Consider the following 16,175-nt stretch of genomic DNA (forward strand, 5'->3'; position numbering starts at 1 on the left):
CTGCAAGTGTATTATGCCTCTCCAAGGAGCTATCAAGATTTTTTTGAAGCTATTCACAGAAGGGAAGATACATTCTACGTGGTGTCATTTCGCAGAGTAAGTGTAGTAGTTGTTCAACACTGGCCTTTTGTGTGTATCCGTAAGACTGTTTCTCACACTGAGTGTATTTCCTTCTAATACAAAAGATGACCTAGTCAAGGTTGAAGCTAAATTTGGTTCTTCATAAGTGATGCTTCTGTATATCTTTTACAGTAATATGGCCAGATCATGGCCTTGCAAAATATGTCCATCGCAGTTAGGAATGGAAATAGAGCTTTGCAGAAAACATTGTAGTGCCATGGCAAGACAGTGCAAAATTGCATGAACCCTCCAGTTAAACAATTACACATTAGCAGTCAAAAAATTGGTACAGTTAACTGGATATTTATTTAATAGGTGTATAAATCTTATGTGCTTCTGGGTATAGGAGTAAATGTAGCCTGTGTGCGTATTATTTCTGCTAGCTTAACATAATAGTATTTCTGTCTTCCCCTAAAACACTTGCATTTGCAGTTCTGTGTGTCACATATTGCAGCTGTACAGGACTGCGTGCAGTGGCACAATTTTTCTGCTGCTTTGTGACTTGTAAATCAAGACAGATGAGCAATTCTGCTATCTGTGCTGGGATGCAGCATAGGCTTGTGCTACGCACACAGGCACATCCTCACATCTGCAGTTCAGTTAGTGACCATAAAAGCTGTTTTAAAATTGAATTCCAGGTATTTGATGGTACTTCATGTACTGCAAGCCTGAGTGATGTTGAAGCCAGGACAGCTGCAGTAGTGAGAAGCTTCTTGGAATCTGGTGATGGAAATGATCGAGGCAAGCAGTGGTTGAAACACCAACTGGTTTTTGAGACAGTTTATTCTCTCCCTTTTTCAGAGGTTTTAATGAGTCCTTAGACATATATATAATGCATCTTTGTCCTGGCCTGAAACTGGAGTCTTGACTTGCTAAGACTCCTGCCTTGCAATTTTGTGTTTGTAATACTAGATTGTAATTGTTATATGTGTGCTCATGATCAGTTATGGTTTTCATAGGACCCTGTAGTTCCATTTGTTTCCTCATCACAGGAATGTCCTGAGAGGGGTCCCACGGTGGTGGAGAACCAGTAGTTGCCATTACAGCAGCTCATACAGCTACAACCAATTCTGTGTAAGAGCACACAGATAAGCAAAACTAGTTCTAGCAGTTTCTGGGTTGCCATAGTTCTAGTAATCTGTAGATGTCATATGTATATAGGTAACACAACCCAGTTCAGCCTAGTCTTAATCTGTGAGATACATGTCTTTAGAAAAGGTTCAGGCAAAATAAAAATAGCAGTGCTCTTGTTAGGATTAGGGTTTTATGCTGAGTAGAAATATGAGGCTAGTTTCCAGTCTTGGGATTACTCGGTTGTGTCACAAGGCTGGAATTTTGTTATTAAATGCTTGGCATGTTCTGCTGTTCTTTCAGCTAGCAACACAAACATGGCCAGCACCGGGCTCCACATATCCTGAGGATGAGTAGAAGGGAGTGGAGAATTGATATAAGAGTTTTTTCTGGAAACTCGGAACAAAAAGCAGAATAGTGTTTGTCTAGTTTTTCACTTGCAGCTGTTGCTGTAGTCCACCTGAATGCATGCACGGGTACATGAGTTCTGTTTACACTAAGATTAATGATCTGGAAGTTGCCAGCTCTCGTTTTGACTTGCAGAGCTGTCCCTGGAAACAGTGTCCTGTGCCACAGAATCTCTATTGCTTGGGTCTGCTCTATTACAAGGAGAGGTGTGGGGACTTTTAAAATCATGTATAAAGTTTATTTGGTAGCAAAGCTGCTGCTATTTCTGTTTATGAATGAAACATCCTCAAATCGAAGGCAGTTTTATGCATTACCTCATTTCAGCAGGGTAAAACTAATCTAATGACAAGCTCTGCCCTGAGGCATTTTTAAATTACTTGCTTGGGTTCTTTTGTGAGTGCAGAAAAAAGGACTCCTGCGCAGCCCAGGGGGTGCCATCACCAGGGCCTCAGCCTGGGAAGTGCCCTTTCACCTTCCCCTGAGGACTGCTGACTTCGTATTCTTTGCACCGCAGTTCCCTTTTCACTGATGATTAGGAGCTGAGAGAGGGGCTGATTTCTTCCTCAGTGTTTCAGGACAGAAATTGCTTGCTTGTTGCTTGCTCGCTTGTCCGCTTGTTCAGGCTGGAAGGCAAGGCCTGGATATGTTCTTCTCATTTTGTTCTCCTTTCTGGCTGTTTGCCCTGCAGACACTCCCAAGCACTTAATAAGATGTTAAAAGTCATATACGAAAGAACAGGACTCATCCAGCTGAGTTCCAGGGGATGGATGGATCTGGTATTGGTGATGGTCCTGCTCCAAGTGGGAGGTGGGACTGAGGATCCCCAGAGATCACTTCCACCTGTTGTCTCTGGGATCCACATTCCACATGCTTTCTGCTCTGTGCAGTGTCACATAACCCAGCATCTCTCCTGTATGCGTGTAATGAAATATGACACATTTTTTGTGTGTTTTCTGCATGTTCTCACTTGAATCACAGGAGCTGAGCCCTGAGTTCCTTCGACTTCCTAGAAGATGGCATTTGCTAGGGCTGCCCGTGCTTCTCATATAGTAGAACTCTGCCAGGGCTTCAGAGGGTGCAAGGTAAGGGAGCAAAGCTCCCATGCATTGTCTCATCCTCTCTCTGGTGATGCTTGGTACCTGTAACTACCTGTAAGACTGAATTTTTCATGATCTCATCAATTTTACTTTCTCTTGTTGCCTTGGAAGGCTTCCATGTCTGCGAATGTACAGTTGGAGTTTGATTTTGTTTTCTTTTTTAAGAAGAAGAGAGGAAAATAAAGTAGTATTTGGATCAGCTGAGTCCATATGAGAAGCAGAGCTTTCACTCTGGGACTTCAGAGAAACTAATTTTCTGCTATCGCCAGGGGAATCTGTAATGCCATTTTTAAACAAGAAGAAATATGTAACTGACAGTGAGTAAAGAAAGAATTCCTGAACTGAAGCAGTGCTGTCTCCCAGCTCTGCCAGACCTCAGCAGCCAGCATCCCTTGTAGGCAGGGCTCATTACCATTTATTTCTTGAGATATTAACTTGTTAATTTTATTTTTCTTGCTGCATAACTTTTAGGAAGCCATTCTTTTCAGTGGTCTTACAGCATTGCAGAAACTGACACCTAACAATGTAAAAAAACATACACATTCCCCATTGTATATGTTCACAGCTGGGCTCTCTGCTGTCCCCAAATGCTCCAGCATTCAGAAGCTATGTCTTTGCAATAGGCTTCTAAATTGTGCTGATTTGGGTTGGCTTTGGGAGCACATTCAGAGCTGAGAGGTCTGTGCAGTGGGCAGCAAGAACAGGATTCGGTGCTTCTGTGAAAAGAGTACGGCAGTTTTAACTCTGCTGAGGCACGTTGGAGGCTGCAGTTGGCGCTGAACCTTCTTTCCATTTCTCCCAGGTCTAAGAGGCAGAATTGAGTCTGTTACACTGCCAGCATCTTTGGTTGCTGCCCTTTTAACATCTGTGATACCAAGTCTGCTTGATCTATTCCAAAACCCCAGTGGAGCATGGCTACAAAATTCAAGTTAGTTGATACAGTGCGCTCTGTCAGCAGAGAGATCGACACCTGGCTGCCCCTGCAGTTCTGTAAGCCTGGCACCCAAACAGTTCTCTCAGAGCTCACATCTGTTTTGCCATGGAGTATTCAGACCTTGATATTGTTTCTAGAATTACTTGAATAGGAGGTAATGAAATAAATAATTGGAAAAAACAAATCCTTTCCAATTTACTTTGGCCTGAAAATGCTGCTCCAGATTGTCCCACTTGTGTGGTTAGGATCAGAGTCCCCACAACTTGCAGTGATTAGACAGTAGATTTTCCCCATCCTGGAAGATTCTGTCAGTGACCCTGTAATGACATCTCTGCAGGCTTATTAAGGACAGTGACTTTTTTAGGGTAAGAATGTAATTACTGTTCTTAAGGAAAGCGTGGTTTAAAGTTTGATTCTCTTGGGAAATTTAGAAAGCTACTAGCATTTCCTCTCACTACTTTCTTTATTGATTTCAAAGCACAGTGCTCCTCGATAGCCAAGTTTGCCAATTTCATTTAATGCAGCACGTATATGATATGTTACAGTATATTGCATTGAAAAAAAAATAGATATTAAAAAGTGATTCTGGTTATTATTTGTTAGAGCAAGAATGATGCTGGCCTGGTGGAAATCAATGGGAAGCATTTACCAACTTAATTAGGACCAGAATTTCACTTTGTGAATTTCTGCTTCAGTGCCATGAACCATAGAGCTTCAGGGAAACATACTACTATGGATGAGAATTTCTGGTCCTACAAGCCAACATCTGCAGTGAGCATTTAAGGATTTCTCAAGTTCTGCAAACAAATTTTCACTGAAGTGGTTAAGCCAAATTTAAATCAGAACTTTTGTTCTTTCTTTGTGTGAATTCTCAATGTGCTAGGAATAAAAATATCTAGGTTGCATTTTGCTTTTGTTGGTAATAAGCTTTTGCTGTGTTAATTGTATTTGGGATGACATATTACTTTCAGACAGCAAAAGATTATAATGCCTGCCTTTAACGTGCTTGTGTAGCAGTAGTTTGCTCTGCTGCCCACACAGCAATGGCAATAGTTTGAATTTATTCAGAGAGTATGGGTGAGACAGGTTCGCATTCACTGCACTCTTGATGCTGTCTACATACTGCAGGCAAAACTGCTTTATAAGAAGTCAGCTTCAGATGATGTTTCATAGTCAGAAATGCGGTTCTAACACATACTTTTCTCCTCTTCTGTTGCACTTGACAATGGGTGATTTTCACTGAACATGAAGTTTTCTGCTGTTGACTTTGTGGATTTCTGTGGACTGGGATGTATAATTTAGTCTTTCATTCAGATAAAATGCACTGATTAGACTCACATAGTCCTGCTAACCTGAAAGACATGTTAGCTATCTGATATGCTTGAGTCCTGTGGGTTTGCAACTGCTGCAAGTTAACATGCAGTTTTTTGAAAGATCTTACAAACTCCTCTTTCTCCTGGGGAGCCTGACCTTAGCCATTCAGAGGAAAGAATTACTTTATCTCAGGATTTTAAGATCTTGTCCTATATTGTATACAAATGCTGAGAATATTATCTGTGGAAAGAACTGAGGCTCAGGGCATAGTATCTGTGATAAAATTGTCCTTTTCAGAGCAGAGGTCACCCTTTAGACTGTCTTCTCTGAGAGGCCAACCCTTGCTTCCCTGGGAATATTTGAGAAAGCAAACAGTGTGTGTGATTGTGCTTCAGCATGCCTTGAAGCTCTGCAATCCAGCCTCTGTCTAATTATGACTGTATTTGACTTTCAAATTTGAAAATACATTATGAAAACCTCCTCTCCATCAAAGTGTCACTAGTGAATATGAGGTCTGGCCTGCTACATTCTTTGTTACAAATTCCCTCTTTTCTGGTTAAGCTGTGGATTCTCTTTGTGTAAGAGAGCACTTTCTCCTCCCAAATCCTTGCTGTCCATATGAAAACAGTGAAGCAAACTTGCTTTCTGGTCTTTCTTGAACTGTTGTCCTTCCAGGTGTGGAATATTCCTGGTAGGTTAGGAGTAGGGAAAGAGACTATCAAAGGGACTGGGAGGTGGTGTGGAGAAGGTTTCTCTATGGCCTTCTGGATACCCAGCTGGGTAAGATGTTGCTTTTGGTAGCATCTTAGAGCTTAGTCTAAAAACCTCCAAAGAGAAATATAGTAATCTAAGATTAAGTCTGAAAAATAATGTTGGTCTATGGAGCACAAATGGCTTTACCTCAATCCTGGGATTATGCAAATACATGTGTACCAGAATAACAGAACTCCAAGTTTAAGTAGCAGGAAGCTCCTAAGAAGTTTTTGTAGGTTTTCAGCTAAATCCTGTCAATTCTTCAGAAGCATTTCTATCAACGCCTTGTAGTATTTTCCAGCAAAGCCTCTGGTTGCTTCATTATTTCTCACTGTTGTTACTCTTCAATGCCTAGAGGTTGTGTTCCCCTGTAAGAGCATACTTCCAAGAGTGAAATAACAAAGGGCTATGCATCTGGTCTAGCGAGCAAGCAGGCTGAGTGAAGAAGGAAGAGAAGGAGCCAGGCAATGAGATGCTTTGGATGTGCAGTGAGTGGAAGCCAGCAAGGAGCAGCCAGCAAGTACCACTTGCAATGTAGTGTCTCCCAGGCAGCAGCTGTTTGACTCAGCCAGATGCAAACAGTGATTAGGAGGGACCTGAACAAGAATGCAGAACATGTTTCTGAGAAGGGAGGTAATGCCTGTTACATTAAGTGAGGTTTTGTTTCCTTTGGAAGTGTCTTGTCTATTCCTAGCTCTCCAAGACATTTTGGAAGCAAAGTCTTAGTCAATCTGATTTTATCTCTTTGGATCCCTTTAAACCCCACTGTCCTCCAGATAAAATGGAGAATGAGTGTGGTGCTGAGGACAGATGTATAAGCAGACATAAAAGTTGTTTAAATATGTCTGGCATGGAGCAGAAGACACTCTTGGGGTTTGTGTGTGTAGTCTTGATTCGTTTCTCTTCTACATGGTTACCGGAACTTCATGAATCATATTAATGCCATCACTAGACTTCTCTGAGCCTTATATGTCCCAGGCCTAACTAATACTTTGTTATTTTTAAACTAGTATTTGGAAGGACAACATACACTGTAGATAATTATAGTGAAAATAAAACATACTGCAAAAAATGTCTCCAAAACCCAAACTGGTTGCAGACAGACGTGACCAGTAATAGTATACATGTATTTAAAATATGCTGCATGCTTGACAGACAAAGAGTTGTGGGCAAGAAATACAAGAAGATTGTTGGTTTTGGAAAGCCTTTGTAAAAGAACCACTGCTTATGAAATTGGTGTGGGCATAGGCTAGAGAAGTATAATTGAGAAGTGTGGGAGAAAGATGTGATTATAAAACGGGAATTGTCTCAGCAAGGAAGTGACAGCAGTATCTCACTTATTAAGAATAGAGAACAGTTGCTGACATCAAAGTGACCAGGAAAACAAGTTTATCCGCAAACAAGTAATGTGCATTCAATTAGAGCAGGCAGTGGAAATGCAGCTCTGAAGCAGAATAACACAAGCTTAATAATGCATTAATAATACTGTAATAATGTATTTTCCTTTAGTGATAGCATGATATTCATTGAAGAAAATTTGGCTTAAATTATTCTGAACAGTTCCCAGAAGGGAATGATGGGCTCTTGCCTTATGATCTGTAGGAGTATTTAATTATGGAATCGATGCTGACTAAGCCCTAACTGTATAAAGACAGAAATGACACCTTCAACTCTGGAGCTGCAGTAGCCACTACACATTGACTTTGTTTGGTGGGAATGAGCTTCTGAATGAAAAAATGACCTTTATGATAATTTATTTGCCTTGAATTAAGTATATGCAAAGAGCACTTTGAGATACCCACGCTTATTTTCTTAGTTGGACTTCACACTTTCACAGCTTCAGACTACTGATTTTTTTCTGTTTGTTCTCAGTTTTCCATTTTTTATTTCTGACAGCCCTAGACAGAATCTTTAGAAAAGTAAAATTTGCAGAATTGAGGTGTTCCTGGTTTCATTACGTAGTGTTAGTGTCCACAATAGAAATTGTACCTTTTAGCGAATGTTAATTATGATAATATTACATTTGAGAACATTATTTAAAATCCTAGGCATACTTTTAGAGTTAATTCTGGTCAGAGAAAGTTATTTGCTTCTAGTTTGAATTAGTTCTTTTGCCAGATTTTCAGCTGGACAGCACACAAAGCTTGTTTTATGAAGTAAGAGCCCAGGTGCTATTATGAGTATGTGCCGATCATCGTCACCTCCCACTGGACCAAACAGAACACTTGTGGGTTCCAGGTTTTATTTCTAAATCACTTACACTCCTAGGACAAGAAGTGTCGTTAAATTAACTGTACATTTTCATCTGTTGAACTTTGGACTTTGAAACTTGTAACTGGCTTTAAAACTGAGAGTAGAACATAAAACTTGTTTTCTATGTCTGAGTCTCGTGGTTGCTTGTGGCCTATCTGCTGGGATGCCTAATGGAGTAGGAGCTGCAGAAATTCACTTGCTCCTTATGAAGGGCTAAGAAATGCTGGGAGACTGTCTGGCACCTAAATCTGCTCTCTATGAATTCTAGAAAGCAGTAGGGCCTTTTCCCCAGAATGCAGTCTTTTTTTACTTCACTGTGTTTTATCACAGTATCGGGATGGGTCCGTTGCAGAAGTGTATGCTCCATGGTTAAATGTTCTTTTAGACCTACGTAGGTGTGTTCTACCTGTGTCCATAGCAGCTTCTCACAGCTTAATTCTTTTACAATATACTTCCATACCAGCTCCCAGTAGGGTGGAGTTTTGTTTCTGATAGTTAAAGCAGAGATGGGTCTAAGAATGAGATAATTTTGTTTCATGCCTGGTATAGCTTGCTCCTCGCCATGTATTTGGATAAACTGGAGTTTTGCCAGCATAGTTGATGGAAACTGTTCAGCTTTGGGTCAGTGATTAAGAATTTGGACTATCTTGGGCTAAACTGAGAGATCTCTCATTCTGGAAACCACAGTTCAGGAAATCCTCTTTGTGTTTTGATCACAAACATTAAAATGTGCCTATGAATCATGCTGGCAGTAGTAAATACTTCTGATCAAGAGAAGGCAAAGCTATGTGGGAGAGGCACATGAACAATTCAACAGCATGGTGTACCATGAGAGTACAAGGTAGAAATGGCCTATCTGTTAAATTCCATGGGCTGCTGCCCTTGGAGGTTGATTAGCAAAGCTCCACTAAGCATTTACATTGCATAAGTGATTATTATTGTTCCTTGGTGTTGTGACTATCCAAAATGAATTTTGAAGTGTCAGCTATCTCGAAGAGATGTTGTTATCTAATATGAGGAAAACAGTCTAAGCTGTGCTCAGATTGAGCGCTCGCTCTGTGCAAGTAAGGTACGCAGGCCTTATTCTCTTGATCTTAGTCCAGTCAGGATCCTGTGTATTAAACAATCCTCTCCCCGAGACTCTAGAAGTGGACATTGCCAAGCTGTTCTTCACTGGTGGTTCCTTCTCTGAAGCTTTGGCCAGTGTAGGGGTTCCTGGGTTGAGTCGCTTGTTAGCATCTGAGAGGCTCTTGTTTAATCTCCTTTCCAGGAAACGAGCGTGCAGCTCTCCTCCTTTCTAAGAACAGTCCTGAGTGCTTGGACCTGGAGTTTTTCATCAGGCTCAGGAGCTCAGTAGGTAGTCACTGGGCAGGTGACTACTGGAAAACAAGGTTGAAAAGGAACCATTGTGTTGTCTTAGGTAGACTGGAGCCAGCATCTCCAGAAGGATATCTCCTTGACATCAGGGAAGGACACTGTGGGTTTCTCTTTGCTTTTGCTAAACCATCTGTTTGGAATTTGCTTACCAGCTGTAAGCTGTAACTTTCCGGCAGGCAACCAAGGTGCAAGAAGTTTCCGAAATTCTCAAGCTCAGTTTCCGAAGTGCCCATATGGAGAAATGTGTGCAAAAATAAAATGGGGCATAAACATTTGGAGAAAAAGAACAGATGCAGCAGTTTTCTTGGTGTAAAAGCTTGACAAAAGCGCTTAACTGTGGCTCTAGGAAAAAAGAGAAATTGTAAAGAACTACACAAGCAGAAAGGAACTCTTTAGGTTCAGGCTAAACACAGAGGTGAGAGTAGAAATGCTAAAAAAGGAGCATTAAGCCAGCTGGGTAAACTGTTGCAATGTCATGACAGGATATTTCCGTTTCAGTGTAGAGTTGATTAGTATCAGCTTTGTATGGCAGTCCAGGATGAGAATTTTACCCACAGCATGTGACTTGTCAAAAGGATATAAAAAATGCATGTAAAACGTGTGTATGCACTTCAGTCTCATTATCTTGCACATGTGTGTCAGTAAATAGGAGAGTATGGCTGCAGACCTTGTCAGGGGGAACAGCCTGGTGTCCTGTATGTTCCTGAATAATTACCTTTTAATTCCGTAGAGCACTCCTATCCCTCCTTTGCTTTCCTGGCAGTTATAACCATCACTGTCCATTATCTTCCTGCAGATTGTGACCTCTTCACGTGGATCAATTTGTATTGGATTGTGTAGTCTCTCCAAATCTTGATAATTAATTTAAGAATTTACCTGTTTGCTTCTAGAAGTCATTTCCAGAAACTTAATTCTCATAGGAAATAGATGCTGAAGAACAAGACTGGTCTGGATTAAAAGACGGAAAATAGACCCAGAAACCTGTATCTCAATTATGGCACCTTTTATCCGATTCTGTTACAAATCACCTATATCTGCTTGCAGAACTTTTTCTGTTTTGAAAACATCCTGACAAAGCCTTGACGCAGCTGCTTTGGCTTGTATGAAATTACAGTATTTAATTTGACCTATCAAACAAAGTGCTGCCATGCTCCTTGGGTGTGTTTCCCTCCCAGTAAAGGCATGTTCAGTTGTTGCAGGGCTGTGTGCACTTTTGGTATGCTTAGGAGCAGATTTCTGTCTGATCAGAGGGGGAGAGGAAAATGATCTGCAGCTTGGGGACTGCCTGGAGTTCATGTTGCTTTGTGCAGGTCAGGGGTAGCTTCTGCAGAGCCAGGAAGTGTTCAGAGGGCAAGAGGCAATGGAAATGAAAAGGAGTGCATTCACCAGGATGAAGTAGTCTCAGGCTCTTGCTCTTCTGAATATCCTTGCGTTGAGGGCCTGTTTAGATATTTTCATTGGTGATTTGGGGTAATAGAGAGAATAGAGAATACAGATATCAAATTGGTTAATGACAAACTGAGTGGCCCTCCAGCTGTGTTGGAGGAGAGCATTAGGAGTTAGGGCCATCAGAGTGCTCTGTACTTCTCATATTTTGCAGAAGTTGTAGTGAGTCCAAGATATTTAATCTTCTTGCACAGAATTAAAAGCACTGCAGTAGTAAGAAAAAGAGGGGAGGGTTCATATGGAAGTATAGTTCAGATGATTAAAAAAATGCTTATGCAATTGATGCTATCCATATAGTGAAATCAGGTTTTTTGCTGTAGTATTTGTAGCCTCAGTGTCTAAGAGTACACTGTTGTACTTACTTGTATAAAAACCTTCATGAAACATTCTTCACATCTTTATTCTGTGATTAGAATTCCAGAGACCCTTTCTTTGACATTGAAGTCCCCTGTATTTTGAAACAGTTAGAAAACCTGGAAACTGCAGTGGCTTGGTGAAATGTTGTCACTGAGGCATTTCATTTTCTAAACCCACATTTATGAAAACACAGCTTCTGTGGTTCTCTGATATGGTTGCATCATACTTTGCAGGATATTGGCAGAAAATGTTGAAATTAGCTTGAATTTTCTTTCACAAACAAAATGTACATAGTTGGAATACTTGAAGGCAAAAGCATTTATTGTATTTCTAGATGTTTAAGTTAGCAGCACGTGTCAAGTGAGATGTGCATATATAAAGCCAGAGAACTGCACCCATTTATTTGTTTGATATCACTGGCATCATCTCCCTGTACACCAGAGTTTCTAAATCATCATAATGCATTAATCATGTGCAAGGCATTCGACACTGTTCCACATGACCTCCTTGTCTCTAAATTGGAGAGACACCAATTTGATGGATGGACCACTCAGTGGATAAAGAACTGGCTGGATGGCCACAGACAAAGAGTTGTGGTCAACGGTTCAATGTCCATGTGGAGACCAGTAACGAGGGGTGTCCCTCAGGGATCGGTGTTGGGACCTGTCTTGTTTAATATCTTTGTGGGTGACATGGACACTGGAATTGAGTGCGCCATCAGCAAGTTTGCTGACGACACCAAGCTGCGTGGCTCAGTTGATACGCTGGAGGGAAGGGATGCCATCCAGAGGGACCTGGACACACTTGTGAGGTGGGCCGATGCCAGCCTCATGAAGACCAACCAAGACAAGTGTAAGGTCCTACACCTGAGTCGGCACAACCGCAGGCACAGCTACAGGCTGGGCAGAGAAGAGATTCAAAGCAGCCCTGTGGAGAAGGACTTGGGGGTGGTGATTGATGAGAAACTCGACATGAGCAGGCAGTGTACGCTTGCAGCCCAGAAGGCCAGCTGTATCCTGGGCTGTATCAAAAGAAGCATGACCAGCAGGTCAAAGGAGGTGATCCTGCCCCTCTACTCTGCTTTTGTGAGACCTCACTTGGAGTATTGTGTCCAGTTCTGGTGTCCTCAACGTAAAAAGGACATGGAGCTGTTGGAGCAAGTCCAGAGGAGGGCCATAAGGATGATAAGAGGCCTGGAGCACCTCCCATATGAAGACAGGCTGAGAAAGTTGGGGCTGTTCAGCCTGGAAAAGAGAAGGCTGCGTGGAGACCTCATAGCAGCCTTCCAGTACCTGAAGGGGGCCTACAAGGATGCTGGGGAGGGACTCTTCATTAGGGACTCTAGTGGTGGGACAAGGGGTAATGGGTTTAAACTTAAGCAGGGGAAGTTTAGGTTAGATATAAGGAAGAAGTTCTTCACAGTGAGGGTGGTGAGGCACTGGAATGGGTTGCCCAAGGAAGTTGTAAATGCTCCAACCCTGGAGGTGTTCAAGGCCAGGCTGGACAGAGCCTTGGGCGACATAGTTTAGTGTGTGGTGTCCCTGCTCATGTCAGGGGGGTTGGAACTAGATGATCTTAAGGTCCTTTCCAACCCTAACTATTCTATGATTCTATGAAAAAGATTTTGTAAAATCCACTAAGAGTCTTGTGCAGTACTGCTATTATGTTTTTCACTTGCTAATAATTGTGCTCAAACTGTGAATGATCACAAAATCTTAGGAGTGTTTGTTGATGTGGCCTCTGCAGGTCTCTTGTTCAGAGTGAGTCAGCACTAGATAGATTGGCTGCGGCTTGGTCTAGCCAAGCCTTGGGACCTTCCTAGGATAGAGAGATGCCTCACCTCTGTGGTGACCCATTGCAGGGCTGCACTGCCTTGCAGCGGAAGAATATGAATGTCCCAAACCACCGCATGCAGATGTGGCACCTTGGTGTCATCCAGCACTATGGAGTTCATCTCCGTTGTCTCTGCAGCTCCCTTCAGGTAGTTGTAGGTTGCTCCTAGATTGGCCAGCTTGTCTCCTTTTCAGCAAACTGAACCAGCCCAACCCTGTTCATCTCTCTTCACAGACCACATGCCTCAGGCCCTAACCTGATCTTGATAGCCTCTCCTATCCCCGCTTCAGTTTCCTCACATCCATCTTTGCTTGGGAGAAGGGGATCCCAAACTTTACATTGTATTCCAACTATAGTCTCACCAGTTCTGAACAGAAGGTCACAAAACTTTCCTCAGTGCCCTGTCCACACTCTCTAAATTTGGCTTAGGTTTGCTTGATTTTCTCTGTTCCTCTAATACTTCTGGTTTTCTTCCTTAACTTTTTGCATCTCGGTTTTTTTCTTAAATTGTTTCACAGGCTGCTGTTGCTGCTTTATGGGCTACCAGGCACCACAATTTCTCAAGCACCACAGAAGCCTCCTTCTCCGCTTAATGAGGCAGAAAAGCTCCTCTCCATTTTTCCCACCTATCTCAACACACCTACCATTGCATGGGACAAATTTCCTTCTGGAGGTGCCTCTCTCCTTCTGTAGATATTAAAGGAAGCTTAGATAACTCATCAGACTTGTGAAGCTGGAAAAAATTAATCTCCGCCTAAGTGGGGAGATGAAAGGCTTCTATTTGCTCCAGCCATTATGTTTTAAATGTGGTTCAGAGTTGGCAAATACTCATAGAAGAAAACATACTGCTCTCCAGGACGAGAGACAGGCCCAGCTTGAAAGCTATAGCCTGATCTGTCTTTTGAGTAGCGTGCAATCAAGCATCTTTCTACATTTCTGCCTTCCTGAGGCTGACCTTTCACTCTCTTTTATCTAATGTGGTGCCTGTGATCTTCCTAATTCAATTGTCATGACAGGCAGGCAGTTACTCACATGCGTAGTCAAGAGATGGACAAGGAGTGTGACGTTTTTACAGCAGTTTGTACTCCTGTGTTTAGCCTTTATCAGTCAGGCTTCAGACAAGGATCCAAGTAAGCTATTGTTGTCACAAGAGAAAGCTTTTTTCTAAGGAAACTGATGGTTTGGTCATGAAAAGTGCACAGTGCCTTGCCTCCATCACAGTGCCGTAAGTTTTGATGGCTTGTATGAATTCCCACAGCACTGCAGTTAAAAAAACCCAAACAAAAAAAACTCCAAAACTGTGCTCTTACACTGTTCGAAATTGGATGATTTCTTTTCTTCCCTAGGTACACATGAGCAGCGTCCAGGATTTTTTTAGGATAAGAACCAGTGCATAATTAAACAGTTTGCCACCACAAGAAAGGAGAGTTGCTGGTGTCAGTGTCAGTTCCTTGGTTGTGCCTCTTCGTCAGATCCATCCTTGAGCCATTTATCATGTTGGCAGAAGAACAGCTTAAAGAGTTCAGGGGACTCACAGGAGAGGCTGGCAGTTGCCAGAGGCTGGCAGGGAGGTGCGAGGTCTGAGGGGCAGAGAAGGAACCTTCCCATTCCTGGTGACTGTGCTCAGCCACCTGTAGGATATGCCCCACCATTCTGAAGTGCACTTCTCTATGGTAGGTTAATGGTGATTATGGAAGAATCCTCAATGCCAGGCATCCAGGATCCTTTTTCCACCAAGTGTGAGTTAATCATGTAACTTATTTATGCCTTTTAAGACCATTTTCAGTCAGGTTGTTTCCTTATTTTGGTTTGAGGGGGTTTTTTTTTGGGTTTTTTTTTTGAAAAAAATTAAAGGTTTATAGATGTTTTTTCCCTTATAAAGTCTGTTTCTAAAACTGATTTACATCTTCCTCAGCAACACTAGAAATTCAAACAGGGCAGATGCTTGGCAACAAAACTGAACTCCAAATTGAGATTTAGAAGTGAAACTTAGCTATGTGAAGAGAAGGCAGCTCATCAGGCTGGGGTAAATATGAGTTATGCAAACCAACAGTCAAAAAAAAGGAAAGGAGACTTCATACTATATTGTTTCAGCTAAGATTATTAATAACAGAGGTCACAGCTTCTTTAACATTATTATATTTACTATCTCTTTAATTAGAAGATACTATGAATAGTTGATGAAATCCTCAGCCATACAGATGTCCTGGGATCTGCAGAATGAGAAACATCTTTCCAACAAGCATCTGTAATGCAATACACATTTCACAGATTAAGACACTGCCATCAAATTTGAATTCAGCCCACTACATGTTGATATTAAAACCTCTTTGTCTCTGAAGTGAGATTTTGGGGAAAACAAAAGGCGGTTTGGATTTGGAGCAGCAGCCCTGGCCCAAGTGTGCCAGACCACTGTCCAGCCATCAGCAGCCTAGGAACTTTGCCTGTCCCTGCTGCCAAGATGTACAGAGACCCACCCAGGTCTGAGCAGAAGTCATTACAGAGCTCTGGGTTAATCTCGGGGATTCAGGCAAAAAGGCAGTCTTGCTGCTGACTGAGAAGAGCATTTGTTTCCTTGTTATCTGATTGTGTTTCTTTGTGTCTCTCATGTTTGTTCTTGTGGTTTTGACAGTGGCATTTGCGTTGTGGGAAGTTATGCTTATAAAAAGGCATGCTTTTATTCAACTTTGGCAGAATGTGGAAGGAGAGGGAAACCATTTTCTGTAGTGAAATCAGAGGAAGAATGATAGAGAAGGAAGAGCACCTATTTCTTCAGGTTTCTTAGAGAGGTGCTCCTAAAGCCACTTTACCCTTCAGTTACTGACATTGCAAAAAAGATCTTAATTTTTAAAATGAGGTCAAAGGCAGTTTACTGAAAGTACTGCTTGTATTTATAAAACACCTTTCTGTGGGTGACCTAAACCATCATTTCTTGCCGCTGCTGGGAGGTGATACCTCCATCTCAGTGAAGACAATTTGCCATCAGAGAGGTTAAGAGGCATACTTAGGTACACTGAGTGTATGAAGTTAAAGGATGGAGGACAGGAGATCCCCAAAGATTTAACTCATGGTCTATTGCTTTTTCCAGAAAATTGAGCAATAACAAGTATTTCTTACAGAGACTTTCCAGTCTTTCTGATGTATGTCTGTGTAGCTGATTCAACTTTCACAATTAGCAAAGACTTGTTGCTAAATTCCTGTACATCTACTGT

The 16,175-nt window shown here is 41.9% G+C and overlaps 1 protein-coding gene across 1 annotated transcript in view; it reads left to right on the forward strand.

Moving 5' to 3' along the window:
• Window positions 1-16,175, forward strand: part of ATF6 (activating transcription factor 6) — a 74,114-nt gene that overhangs the window by 28,138 nt on the left and 29,801 nt on the right. Inside the window, exon 12 of the mRNA XM_010017154.1 lies at window positions 1-96. This exon is cut by the window's left edge and continues 40 nt beyond it. Within this exon, the coding sequence (XP_010015456.1) occupies window positions 1-96 (96 nt within the window). The remainder of the gene's footprint in view (window positions 97-16,175) is intronic.

The sequence above is a fragment of the Nestor notabilis genome, unplaced genomic scaffold, assembly GCF_000696875.1.
Source record: "Nestor notabilis isolate BGI_N333 unplaced genomic scaffold, ASM69687v1 scaffold4476, whole genome shotgun sequence".
NCBI classification, from domain to species: Eukaryota; Metazoa; Chordata; class Aves; order Psittaciformes; family Psittacidae; genus Nestor; species Nestor notabilis.